Raw genomic sequence first — 14152 nt, forward strand, 5'->3', positions numbered from 1 at the left:
TTTATTGTTAGTTTGCTAGTTAAGATAAGATATTCCTTTGTTAGTCCCACAGGACGGGGAAATGTACTAGTTAGTTATTTAGTTAGTAGAAAAGGTAGTTAGTTGGTCAGTCGGGGCTCACCTGCAGGTCGTGGTTGTGGTTCTCACAGAGCAGCTGGAGGAACCTCAGGATCGGCTTCATGATGGTGACGGCCGGTCCCATCTCCATCTCCACCTCCCTCTGCTCGGCCACCGGCTGGACCGGCAGGGCGGAGACCGTTACCGGGGCGATGGACGTGCCCTGGACCAATAACGGGTGGCCTGCCGTTCCAGGAAGTACTAACGCAGAGCCGCCTTCACAGAGGAGGAACCACAGAGAACGTTTATCTCACTTCTAAGGGGAAAATGCTTCGCGCCAAAGGTTTGAGGTTCTGAACGACTCACCGTTCTCCAGCTCCTTCTCGTTGGCTTTGTGCGTCATCTCTCCGACATTCACCGACACGGTGGCTTTAATGTCGGTCTGGGCTTCTTTCATCCGGTCATGAAGAACCTTGAAGAACTTCTCCGACTTGTTGTCGCCCATCATCAGTTTGTAGAAGGAGTTCTGCAGGAGAACCACAGAACGTTCACACACATCCACAGAGATCACACTGAAGCCATGGAGGTCTAAAGCCCCCCGATACCGACCAATCAGAGGACGCTTCTTTATACAGACTGATACCGACCAATCAGAGGACGCTTCTTTATACAGACTGATACCGACCAATCAGAGGACGCTTCTTTACAGACTGATACCGACCAATCAGAGGACGCTTCTTTATAGACTGATACCGACCAATCAGAGGACGCTTCTTTATAGACTGATACCGACCAATCAGAGGACGCTTCTTTATACAGACTGATACCGACCAACCAGAGGACGCTTCTTTACAGACTGATACCGACCAATCAGAGGACGCTTCTTTATACAGACTGATACCGACCAATCAGAGGACGCTTCTTTATACAGACTGATACCGACCAATCAGAGGACGCTTCTTTACAGACTGATACCGACCAATCAGAGGACGCTTCTTTATACAGACTGATACCGACCAATCAGAGGACGCTTCTTTACAGACTGATACCGACCAATCAGAGGACGCTTCTTTATAGACTGATACCGACCAATCAGAGGACGCTTCTTTACAGCCTGTGTGTGTGTGTGTGTGTGTGTGTGTGTGTGTGTGTGTTACCTGGATCTCTGTGTTCCCTCCCTCCAGCAGGCAGATGGCCAGCTGGATGCTCTCCTGGAAGATCTTGTCGTTCTTGCTGCTCATCACCAGGTCAGTGAACAGCTTTGTTCCTCCTTCTCGGTCCAGGCGACACTGAACCGCCGCCACAGCCGCCCAGTCTCGCTCCTGCTCGCCGCCTGACGCGCAGCCACAAAAACACACACTGATTACTACGTACGATTGACATTGATTGAGATTATTGATAAGCTGAAGGTGACTTTAAGAGCGAGCGTACCTGCAGCTCCCAGCTCCACCAGGTCGCTCTTCGGGTTGTTCTTCTTGTTGGGATACAGGTAGTTCTGCAGCAGAACCTTCCGCAGTGAAATCCCCTGAAACAACAACACATTTTCCTTCAGCTTATTAAGTCAAATTTACTTAAAGAGCAACACTGATACAATTAATGATCCTCTAAACTAAAACATTCAGGCTGCTTCATTTTGATAAAATTATCTTCCACTAAACTGTATTCTGTTTTCTAACTTAATGACTTTAATTTGTGTTTATATATATTTTTAATGTAAATTATGTTTGAAACTATCATTATTATTACATAAAAGGAGTTTAATTGCAATTGTGTAAGTTTTTACTGTAATAATGGTTATTAATATTTCACATATATTTCTGTGTGGACACGTGATGGTTTTTCTCTCTTTTACTTTTATAAAATGTTTAAAACTCAATAAACAAAAGTAAAGTGTGAAAACGGTGAAAAAGTTACTGCGACACTTCAGTTAACTCGTTAATCAGACCTTCTCGTCAAAGTCCAGAGTCCTGATCAGCATCTCCTGCAGCGTCCTCAGGACTTTGATGCAGAGCTTCTCCTCCGCCGACATCAGAGCCTTCGTGTGCTGGATCAGCCTGCACACACACACACACACACACACACACACACACACACACACACACACAGACAGATTTTTTCCCATGATCCCTCTGTCATGATGGTGCCGCTGGATTTGGGACCCGGAGGACCTGAACCTACTTGGAGATGAAGCCTCCGGACTCGCAGCGCTGCCGGGCGTCGGTTCCCTCCAGAAACAGCAGCTCAGGCTGATGGAGGACGTCCACCAGCACCGACAGCTCAGCGTTCACCAGCGGCTTCAGGCGCTCCTCCAGGGTGTTGATGATGTCCTGACCAGCACACACACACACACAGTATTGACAAACTGGACATTTACATGGTTTCAGGCAGCCTTTAAAAGAGAACTCTACCATTTCTAACCCATGATCCTCTCTGTCCACATCCTGGTGTCTGATTGACCCTTTAAAACGTCAAAACCACCCAATAACACAAACAAACTAACTGATGGAAGCAGCAGTAGCTCAATGTTCTGCGAGGTTAAATTACTGTTTTTGTCAATGGAGTCTGGTGACTTGAAGAGACCGATATTACGGCTCAATGGCCTAAAATCAGATGTATTATCCTGCTCTTATTATTATATCTACTGCTGCGACTGTTACTGCTGAACTCAGTTTGTGTTATTGTGTCACAGATAAAGTCACAATGACACAAACTAACTGAGACAAATCATTTTGAACCTAAAACACTTTTAAACACACTGATGTTCTGCTTTAATCTCAGCGCTTCTGCACTCATGTCTGCCGCGCGGCGTACCTGCAGCTTCTCGATGATGTTCTTGTAGTCCCAGGGGTTGCTGGGAGCGATGGGCCTGGAGGAGCGGGACGACGACTTGTAGTTTGGGTTGGAGCGGGACAGAGAGTTCAGGGCGGAGGTGGACAACATGGAGCTGATCTGAGCCTCCAGGTCCAGAGGGAGAGAGATGGAGCGGCTCTTCGCTAGAGAGACAGACAGGGAGACAGACAGGGAGAGAGAGACAGGGAGAGAGAGAGGGAGAGACAGAGAGGTAGACAGACAGGGAGAGAGAGACAGGGAGAGAGAGACAGGGAGAGAGAGACAGGGAGAGACAGACAGGTAGACAGACAGGGAGAGAGAGACAGGGAGAGACAGACAGGTAGACAGACAGGGAGAGAGAGAGGGAGAGACAGGTAGAGAGACAGACAGGTAGAGAGAGGGAGAGACAGGTAGAGAGACAGACAGGTAGAGAGAGGGAGAGACAGGCAGGTAGAGAGAGAGGGAGAGACAGACAGGTAGAGAGAGGGAGAGAGAGAGAGACAGGGAGAGAGAGAGGTAGAGAGAGAGAGACAGACAGGTGGAGAGACAGAGAGAGAGATACAGGTAGAGAGACAGGTAAAGAGACAGACAGGCAGAGAGACAGACAGACGCTCAGTGAGTTGTATGAAAAGTCTTCAGACTTAATTCTGTGTTTAAATGTTTTCACTCACATGAGAGTCAACGTGAAAAACAGGTGAAACAGGTAAACAACTAGTGCAGCAAAGTGTGTGTGTGTGTGTGAGTGTGTGTGTGTGTGTGTGTGTGTGTGTGTGTGTGTGTGTGTGTGTGTGTGTGTGTGTGTGTGTACCCGTCATGGCGAGCGTCTTGATGCAGGTCTCCACCTGTCCTCGGTGCTGCTGCTGCAGCCAGGGACAGTCCAGCAGTCTGACGGACGACTGCAGCAGCTGAGTGACGATGGTGTGATGAGTCTGACGGAGAGAAGGAGCAAACTCACTGACATTAATAAAACTTTATTTAAAAAGTCTCTTCAAACACACCAGACTCCACTGACTAAAACAGGGATTCTACCTGACAGGACGCAGGAGCTGCTGGTCTGTTAGCTTGTTGACTTTGGTGTTTTAAAGGGTTTGTTTGGATCCAAACTTTCTCTTTAAAACACCAAAGTCACACAAAGTGTTACCTCACAATCTGTGAGAGGTGGAAAGGATCCCTACAGAGAGAGACCTGGAAGATCCTTTTGGTTTAACCACAAACAGCACACACACCAGACTACATTCACTAAAACAGGGATTTTAGAGAACAGGACACAGGAGCTGCTGCTCTGCTGCTGCCTCCATCAGTCAGTGTGTTTGTGTTACTGTGTGATACACAGACACTGTGTTAGATCCAAACTAACCCTTTAAAACACAATAACACAAAACAACCGAGGCAGCAACAGACCAGCAGCTCCTGTGTATTACAAGGTAAAATTACCGTTTTTGTCTATGGAGTCTGGTGGGGTGAAGAAAACGATAGAACAGCTGCTTATACTACTCAAAACATTCATTTTACTCACAGAACAGCTGGTCTCAGTTAGTGTGTTACACAAATATTGTGTTGGATCTGAACTGAACCGTTAAATCACCAAACTGACACAATAACACAGACAAACTGTGACGACCTCTCCACCTGGTGTGTTTTTTTGTTTTCTCTGTCTGGCAGGTGCTGAGCTGCACCTGAGCCCAGTGTGCTCTGCCTTAAACACCATTTATAATCATATCTCTCTCTCTCTCTCATACATGCTCTGTACTACTGATTTATTGATCTTCTCGTTTGATTTGGTTGTGTTGCGGTGATTTGAAGACACCAGACTCCATTTAGAAAAACAGTAATTTAACCTCATAGAACAGAGGAGTTGCTGGTCTACTGCTGCCTCAGTTGGATAATTTGTTTGAGTTGTTTTGTGACTTTGGGGTTTTAAAGGGTTAATTTGGATCCAGTAGAATATTTGAGTAACATACAATAACACAAACAAACTAATTTATCAAGGCAGCAGCTCCTGTGTGCTGTTCTCTAAAATCCCTGTTTTAGTGAATGTAGTCTGGTGTGTGTGCTGTTTGTGGTTAAACCAAAAGGATCTTCCAGGTCTCTCTCTGTAGGGATCCTTTCCATGATGCTGTCACACACTGAGAATAACAGTCAAAGACACCAAAGTGCATCATGGTCCTGACCTGCAGTGAAGTGCTGTTCTCAGAGAAGGGGGAGCTGAAGAAGGCGGTGATGGTGTCAAAGACCACGTTGATGATGTATTTCTCCAGGATGGGATCAGACAAACGTTTCTCCCGTTTGTTACACACCTGTCGGGGACAAACAACAATAAAACACTGTGTGTGTGTGTGTGTGTGTGTGTGCGTGTGTGTGTGTGTGTGTGTGTGTGTGTGTGTGTGTGTGTGTGTGGTGTGTGTGTGTGTGTGTGTGTGTGTGTGTGTGTGTTACCCTGGCCATGTCCACTGTGAAGTCCTCAAACAGTTTCCAGATGTGGTTGGACGTGTAGATCTCCTTCATCTCCACCTCGGTGTCCACGTAGCAGTGATTCACAAAGTTCACGTAGGCCACCTTCACCTGCAGCCAGAAGGTCAACCATCATTAATTATATGAGATAAGCCCCGCCTCCAACGCCGTATCCAGGTCTCTGTATCACCAATCAGCAGGCTCTAAAACACACACACACCTCGGTGATGCAGTCCTCGTGTGTCACCACTCGGACCACGTCCTCCAGAGGCAGCAGCGACGTACATTTGATCTCAGTGTAAACGTTCTTCCCCTCAGCGCAGGCCGCCAACAGCTCCACCAGAGAGATGTGGTACCTGCACAGGTGAGCACATGACCGGTGAACAGGTGACACCCGGCGAACAGGTGACACCCGGCACTTCGCCAAGTGAATGTCAGAGCCGTGTGCTGCTCTGTAGTGAACCTCTCTCTTATTAACCCTTCGGGGTCGAGGGTATAATTGGCCGTTATTTCACCTTTGCCTTGTTTGGTTTTTCAGCACAACCTCACGTGTGTGACTTTACAGGTATTTTTTGATTTTGACAAACTGCACGAACACAGTCGACCTCAGATCACAAAAAAGTTTGGTCTCTCAGCCCGCAGAGCGCTCAGAATAACGGCTTGGACCGGTTCGTCCTGCACCAAGCGTGACGACAATATTCAGAACACTGGGTAAATTATTTACTTGGCTTATCAGCACAACATTGTTTGAAGCGAGGCCTCCTGCTGCTCCATCGTCTTAAATCGGTCATGTGATTTAGACTCCAGAGGGTTAATGACATCACTATCCTGTCGCAGACGTTCGACCGTTGGCTCCGACGATTTCACTTTTTCAGCTAACGTCACACAGCAACGAGCAGCAGGTCCACGCTGTGTAGCTGAGTTAAAGCTAGCTTAGCTTAGCTTAGCTTACAGCTAGCTAGCCTTTCATGGCTCTTTGTACCTCTAAATCTTTCCCTGGCTGCTGGCTGAGGTGATCTACTGGACCAGTTCCAACACTTTTACTACCCACCAGTCATTTCAAGGCAAAGGTAAGTAGGATTAGGTTTAGAAATAACTCCACGGTCACCTGAGCGGGCTGCTCTCGCCGACCCCCTCCCTGCTCTCCGCCATCAGCTCCAACATGGCGTTGAAGGAGGTCTTGTCGTTGTAGAAGACGACCACGTCCTCGCCTGCGTTGGTTAACTGCAGAGAGACGGCGGCGCTACGTCACCACACAGAACACACCAACACATTTTGGGACTCAGCGTGGCGCCCTCACCCTCACCCTCACCCTCACCCTCACCCCCACCCTCGCCCTCGTCCTCACCTCGGTCATGATCATGTCCTGGCACTTCTTCACGTACTTGCCCTCGGCCTTGATGATGGTGTGGAGGAAGTTGAGGTACTGGACGTGGCGGCCGTGCGTGGCCAGGCAGTGGATGAAGTGCTGCAGGACGCTCTCGGAGATCTCTGTGCACAGCTGGTAGTTGTTACTGAAGATGTGCTGCACCGTCTCGGCCTCCTGCAGCTAAACATCCAATAAAGAGTTTGGCTTTTGTCAACAGAGAGCTGGAACGAGATCATCGTCAAGTCTGTAAAAAGACGGCTTTGAAAATCAAACTGGTCTTTTGAGGTTTGAACCAGAAACCATGGAAGCGTCACCTCAGTCAGGTGAGCGTGTGATGGGAGAGCTGCACATCTGAAAGTCTCTAAGCTGCTGGATAAGAGCGACGCTACTGTAGAACCTCTGACCGATAACCGTCAATAAAAAGATGCTCCGAAACATCGTGGAGCGCCGAGGAGGCTGAAACCTTCCTCACGTCAAACTAACTCTTTTAATGGCGCCATCTTGTTTTGCCCTTTCTTCTTCTGTGGTTTTCTGACTGCAGAATTGGCGCCAGCTTCCGTTAACCTGCGTAACAGCGAGCAGCGACGGTGACACCCAAACACGTTGGTCCATAAACCACTGGGTGACATCACAGCGGCCACGTTCCAACTCTTTCATGCCGTCTTTAGTTTTATGTGATGAAATATTTCAAAAACTAACTTCCCCCCTTCCCTGTTAACTGTTCATATTCCTGCTCTCCAGAGGATCCTAATCGCTGCGTTTCGTAACAAACGTTATATTTTTACCGTCTTATAAGAACAGGTGTGTAATGAACACTCCGGCCTGCAGGGGGCAGCACTGGGGCTTTACACTGTTAGAAGAGTTACCGGAGCTGAAATGATTGATTCTCTGCAGAGAGAGGCGTCGTACCCCGGGGGTGAGGAAGAGGCTGAGGTTCTTGTGCAGCAGAGCCTGGTTCTCCTGGTTCCCCATACAGAACTTCTGCAGGAACAGGTGAGTGTACCTGATGATCTCCTGCATCTTCACATCGTTCTGCAGACAGAGAGAGAGACGAGGGGGAGGGAACAACTTTTATCAGCTCCTAAATAATGACTGAGGTCCCAACTGTTATTAATATTTACTAATACAATACAGCGTTCGTTCAACTTTAAAGGGTAACTCTGCTATTTGTAAACCAGTTTTTACACATCCTGGTGTGTGAATGACTGGTAGGTAGTAAAAGTGTTGGAACTGGTCCAGTAGATCACCTCAGCCAGCAGACACCAAACGGGCTGCAATGGCTGCAACGTGATCCTTTGGGACAACTGCACCTGATCACAGTAGGTCCACTAAAAGAGCTTGTTTGATCCACTGACAGGCTCAGAGTGTTATTCTAAGTGTGTGACAGCATCATGGAAAGGATCCCTACAGAGAGAGACCTGGAAGATCCTTTTGGTTTAACCACAAACAGCACACACACCAGACTACATTCACTAAAACAGGGATTTTAGCTCACAGCACACAGGAGCTGCTGCTCTGCTGCTGCCTCAAGCGGTTGTTTGCGTTGTATTTTGTGTAACTCAGAGTGAGTTAGATCCAAACTAACCCTTTAAAACACCAAAGTCACACAATAACACAAATAAAATAACTGGGGCAGCAGCAGACCAACAACTCCTGTGTATTACAAGGTAAAATTACCATTTTTGTCTATGAAGTCTGGTGGGTGTTGAGAAAGCGAAAGAACAGCTGTTTATATCAGTTAGACACTAAAACATACAAAAATAGGACAGACTGTTCTCCATTTAACTGACAGACATTACAGTCTAAAAAACTAAAAGCACCCTCGATTCATCACTCAGAACCAATCAGCAGCGGTTTAGTGAATTCTATTAAGATGCTTTTAATTTGGCGGTAACCAGTCTCACCTGGTCGTAGGACACCTGCAGCAGGTCCAACATGACTTTATGAGCCCCCATGTTCTTCAGCAGCCTCTGCTGCTTCTTCCAAACTCCACTGCTGCACATCTTGTTCAGCCTCTCCAGGATCTGCAGAGCGGCGACACGAAGACAAGAAAAGAAACGACTCAACGTCATTTACGAGTTTGTCAAACTACGAGCGAATCGTCAAAGTAGTTTAACTGGTGATTCATAATGTTAAAGACATAATTTACTCTCCACTTCTGATAAATGATGCTGAAACCGAGAAAATGTCTGAAATCATTTTTGGGCTGAAGTGATGATGGATAAATATAAATAAATTACACACCAGTTGTATCTCAGACCTCTATGACATCAACATGATCAATACTTTCCTTAATGAATACTTTCATTAGTAAATATATTCTTTATTTTCATTTATATTTTATTGTATTTGTTACTTATATTTATATTTTAATGTGAATATTTACTGTATTGAAGCAGCTTATAGTATTTCATATGAAATATATGAAATATAACAGCAGGTATTTAAAGGTAAATGATACATAAATGTGTTTAAAGTAAACATGGAGGAATTTATGTGATATGTAAAATGTTAAATTCAAATAAAAAGGTTGTAAAAATTAATGAAACAGCGAATGAATCAAATGTTCCAAATGCAAAAAGCTAAATTTGTTTTTGTTTCTAAAATAAACATTCATGATCAATAAATTGTCATAAATGTCTGATAAATCAAGATTGATACACAATCATGTGAAGAAATTATTATTTTTTTGTATATGATGTCAAAAGGTCCAATAAACACCTCAGTTTCAAGTCACTACAAACATGTCGATCGCAAAACTACATGAAATTTACAAAATATAAAATATAGAACAAGACTTCCTGAAACGGCTTCATTACACACTAAAGGTCCACTCTTAATATCCTATGATGTAATTATACTACAGATGACTCACTGTGTGGAGAAACATAACCAACATGTTCATATAAACAACTTTGATGACTCGTGGAGTTCCCCAAGGCCCACCGCTGGGCCCATTGTTGTTTACTTTTACACAGTCGATAAAGTTTATTTGTCAACTTTACAAAACCTCGAAGTTTTGGTTTCATTGCAGAAGGCAGACTTTTGTTTTGCTGTGGTAAAAATCTGAAACAACCTTTGGAAATAAAAACCTTCTGTGTAAAGAATTAATTTGATTTTAAACAAACTCTGAATTTAAGTGAGACTAGAAACAAGATGTTTGGTAATAGAAGAGAACAGAATAACAAGTTCACAGAGCAAACTTATGATGAACAGTGTTTGAAATAAAATATTGGAAGTGAAGCTGAAACTCTAAACTATTTTAAAACAACAACATCATAAAATTATCGTGTCGCTTTTGCATTATTTGTATTTTAATCACTTGTAATGTTTGTTTTTGGGACTACACATCTACATGTTGCATCTTTAAACTGATGTTCATCAACACAGCAGCTTTCCCAGGTCACGTTACGACCGGACCTGCAGCAAGGAGAAGCGTCAGCTGGTCAAAGACGAGATCCGTGCAGAGGTGGAGGAACAACGCTGCTGCAAAATGGTCGGCATGTCCAAGCAGGGAGCATGGACAAGGTGGGAGCATGTGGAACCTCGAAAACTAACCTGTGCTGAGCTCTGGAGAGCTGAACGTTTGCGCACAAAGTTCCTCATACAATCGGTGTATGACGTCCTCCCCAAGCCCGGCCAACCTGCACACCTGGGGCCTGGCAGACACTCCAGAGTGCAAGCTGTGCCGGAGGAGGGGCACCGTGGAACACATCCTGAGCTGTTGCCCAAAGGCTCTAGGGGAGGGGCGGTATCGCTGGCACCACGACCAAGTTTTAAAATCCTTGGCGGATTCCATCTGCACAGCGATACAATACAGCAAGTCCCAGGTCACCCTGAAGCAGACAATCACCTTCATCAGAGCAGGGCAGAAGTTACCCACCAGCCCAACTCCTCAGGAGGGCTCCTCACCACCGCTCGGGACTGGCAGCTCCAAGTGGACCTGGGAAGGCAACTCAAGTTCCCGGCCAACATTGCTACCACCTCACTCCGGCCAGACTTGGTGTTGACATCGGAGTCAACCAAGCAAGTGGTGCTATTGGAACTGACAGTCCCCTGGGAGGACCGGATCGACGAAGCCAACGAGCGCAAGAGGGCCAAATACTCAGAGCTCATCACAGAGTGCCGTAGCAATGGCTGGTCACTCATGGTCACTCACTACAGCGAGTGTTCAAACTCCTTGGAGTTAGAGGACTGCAGTCGAGGAAAGCCACCAAGAACATCCTCGAGGCCGCAGAAAAGGCCTCCCGGTGGCTGTGGATCCATAAGGGGGATCCGTGGTGCGCTAGTTGGACACAAGTCGGGGTCTGATCACCCCCGGTTGGGTCGCCCGGGCGAGGGTGTCTGATGATTAAAGACCTGAAACACCCTGTGACCCCGGGTTTATCACTGATGACGTGTCCAAGTATCACTGTGAGGTGTATTCAAAATTCTAACATTATCAAATAAATAAATCTAAGACTAAAGCAACGCAGTTTAAAAATAAGGATTTCCAAAATCAGACATTTAATCAGACATTATATATATATCTAACTGTTCCAATTAAAATGATCTAATAAACAATTATGGAACGTCGTTTTGACGCAATATTGAACTTTTGTTTATTAAACGCATTAACCGTTTAGTTTATGAACTAAATCTCTCTGAATACAAACTAATACAAACAAAATACCTTCACGTGGACACTGAGCCAAGAGGTGCAAACACTGAGGCGTAAAACGAAACGTGAAATCGACGTCTGACAGACGATCACATCTCAATATGGACGGTTTGTGATTGAATGAAGAAATACAGGAAACACAGGATCGTTTGGACGTGGCAGCAATTCAGAAGCCAAAACTAGATTAGACGAAAGACGAGGAACAGTCGTTCTGATTTTTACAGGCGGGCTGTGGAGATCACAAGCAGGGGGAGGGATTAAACACAGCAACAACTACTTCAGTGTTCAGGTAGATTTCAAAAAGTTTGAATCTGACATCTGGTGTTTTTCAAGAGCGACTGTTAGGAGAAAATAATCAAATCATTCTGAGCAGTGAAAGGCCACCATTGCTGAAGAGACAAAGACAAGAGCACCACCTCATCAACAAGAAGAGACATCACAGTCCCGCCCACAGCGAACGGCCGACAGGTGATTTCTGGGAAACGCACTGCAGATTCACCACATCAGGGGAAAATAAACCAAAACAGATCACGTCTAGAAGGAAAGCAGGTGGACGAGTGTTCTCACCTCTTTGACTTTCTGGTAGTTCTCGTTGCCTTTGTCCAGTTTCTCCTTCTTGGGCGTCACTTCCTCTGATGCTCCCTGGAGGACGGACAGGTTAAGACAGCACATGCAGTTCTCTGGGTATGATGCTACATTATACACACCTGAACAACAAGTCAAACTACTTCTCTAATACAGTACACGTTATAAAGATATATACACTATCTGTCCACATCCTGGTGTGTGAGTGACTGGTAGGTAGTAAAAGTGTTGGAACTGGTCCAGTAGATCACCTCAGCCAGCAGACACCAAACGGGCTGCAATGGCTGCAACGTGATCCTTTGGGACAACTGCACCTGATCACAGTAGGTCCACTAAAAGAGCTTGTTTGATCCACTGACAGGCTCAGAGTGTTATTCTAAGTGTGTGACAGCATCATGGAAAGGATCCCTACAGAGAGAGACCTGGAAGATCCTTTTGGTTTAACCACAAACAGCACACACACCAGACTACATTCACTAAAACAGGGATTTTAGAGAACAGGACTCAGGAGCTGCTGCTCTGCTGCTGCCTTGATTGATTTGTTTGTTTGCGTTATTGTGTGACTTTGGTGTTTTGAAGAGTCAGTTTGGATCCAACCTAATGTGTTAAAGAAAACCAAAGTCATAAAAACTAAACCAGCAGCTCGTGTGTTCTGCAAGATAAAATTTCTGTTTTTGTGAATGGAGTCTGGTGTGTTTGCAGAGATCCACAAACAGCCGTTATATCGCTCTCTGCACACACACCAGATTCCATTCACAAAAACACTGATTTTAGCTCACAGGACACAGGAGCTGCTGGTCTACTGCTGCCTCCATCAGGTAGCGTGTTTGTGTTACAGTCTGACTTGTGTTTTAAAGGGTTAGCTCAAATCCAGCACAAGATTTGTGTAACACACAATAACACAAATAAACTCAACATTTGAAATAGTGGCACACCCACAACTCCCATGTTCTGCAAGGTAAAAATGTCAATGAGTCTTTTTTGATGTACTAAACCTGTTGCAGCCATTGCAGCTGCTGGCTGAGAGGATCTACAAAATGTATTTATGCAGCATTTCAAAAAGGTCTTGGAAAAAATAATCAATATGTAAAACCTCTGTAGAGTTTAGCAGTCTGACATTAGTATAAGTGCGTATGAAGAAGTGGGACAATAACAACATGGTGTTATACAGACATTTTTGAAGCAATGTGTCATGGTAGAAATAAAGAGAGAGAGAAGGTGGTGTGACATGCAGTAAAAGTCCCAAGCCAAATCTGAAAAAAGGACCATATGTAGTGGCACCTGAGACACCAGCAAGCCCCCCACGCCGAGAGGAAAGAACCAGGGAGCAGAAGTTAAAAAAAAACAGGATATTTAGTCTCTTTAGAAGCTTAGTTTCGTGTTTAATATGATGATTGTTCATAAATGTTGATCTTGGTCCTTGTGCTGGTTTAAACAGTGACTTTGTGTTAGTTAGTGGTGACACACAGTTAGTTCTCATGCAGTTATGTGTAGCAGCATGTGATGTCATGGGGATCACATCTATTAGTACTGAATAAGAACAGAAGTCTTTGGGATTTAGACCATAATCATGAAGTAACGTCGACTCTTTTTCTCAATCTAAAGCTGTATGCCGATGACACTGCACTTTATCACTTCCTCATTTCTCCTCCTTCCTGGAAATTCTTGTGTAGTTTTTCCAAAAACTTTTTAGAATCTGTGTTCAGAAACATGTGAGCCACTCATATCCTGTCAACTGTGTTAATCAGATGATTACTGCAGGAGATCGAACATATTCACACATTAGAGTCACGACACGTTAAAACAGAAACTAAACCACAAAACATGTATCAGTATTATAAGTGATGTACTGAGAAAAAGTACTGTGATTAGAGGCAATTAGAGGCAAATTAAACACTTTGTGACTAAAGACAGATAATAAATGCTCTTACAGTGAGTGGAATGAGAAGTTAGTGGTTATGACAGTAATCAGTAATGAGTGGCCTGATTTTCATTAAACTTTTGTGACACTGACCAAACACTAAGACACAACAATGTCTACGGAAAAGTTAACGACGTGGTGTGACTAAAAAGATAAAGCTAAATATATCCAGACATATATTGTGTGTGTATTCACATCAGACTGGATTACTGGCCCTGATCCGCCCTGATCGAGTGCTCACCTGGTTTTTAAATGTTTCAAAAGCTTAAAAACAATAAAA

The 14152-nt window shown here is 44.9% G+C and overlaps 1 protein-coding gene across 1 annotated transcript in view; it reads right to left on the minus strand.

Annotated features, from left to right (window-relative positions):
• itpr3 (inositol 1,4,5-trisphosphate receptor, type 3) overlaps positions 1 to 14152 on the minus strand; it is a 56449-nt gene that overhangs the window by 11802 nt on the left and 30495 nt on the right. Inside the window, exons 28-43 of the mRNA XM_070840387.1 lie at positions 11934 to 12008; positions 8611 to 8730; positions 7616 to 7738; positions 6686 to 6886; positions 6446 to 6561; positions 5558 to 5693; positions 5323 to 5448; positions 5058 to 5183; positions 3695 to 3815; positions 2869 to 3050; positions 2236 to 2384; positions 2003 to 2111; positions 1489 to 1582; positions 1215 to 1390; positions 424 to 583; positions 122 to 333 (exon numbers count right to left, since the gene is read on the minus strand). Coding sequence (XP_070696488.1) covers positions 122 to 333; positions 424 to 583; positions 1215 to 1390; positions 1489 to 1582; positions 2003 to 2111; positions 2236 to 2384; positions 2869 to 3050; positions 3695 to 3815; positions 5058 to 5183; positions 5323 to 5448; positions 5558 to 5693; positions 6446 to 6561; positions 6686 to 6886; positions 7616 to 7738; positions 8611 to 8730; positions 11934 to 12008 — 2226 coding nt within the window. The remainder of the gene's footprint in view (positions 1 to 121; positions 334 to 423; positions 584 to 1214; positions 1391 to 1488; positions 1583 to 2002; positions 2112 to 2235; positions 2385 to 2868; positions 3051 to 3694; positions 3816 to 5057; positions 5184 to 5322; positions 5449 to 5557; positions 5694 to 6445; positions 6562 to 6685; positions 6887 to 7615; positions 7739 to 8610; positions 8731 to 11933; positions 12009 to 14152) is intronic.

The sequence above is a fragment of the Pempheris klunzingeri genome, chromosome 11 (genome assembly GCF_042242105.1).
Source record: "Pempheris klunzingeri isolate RE-2024b chromosome 11, fPemKlu1.hap1, whole genome shotgun sequence".
NCBI classification, from domain to species: Eukaryota; Metazoa; Chordata; class Actinopteri; order Acropomatiformes; family Pempheridae; genus Pempheris; species Pempheris klunzingeri.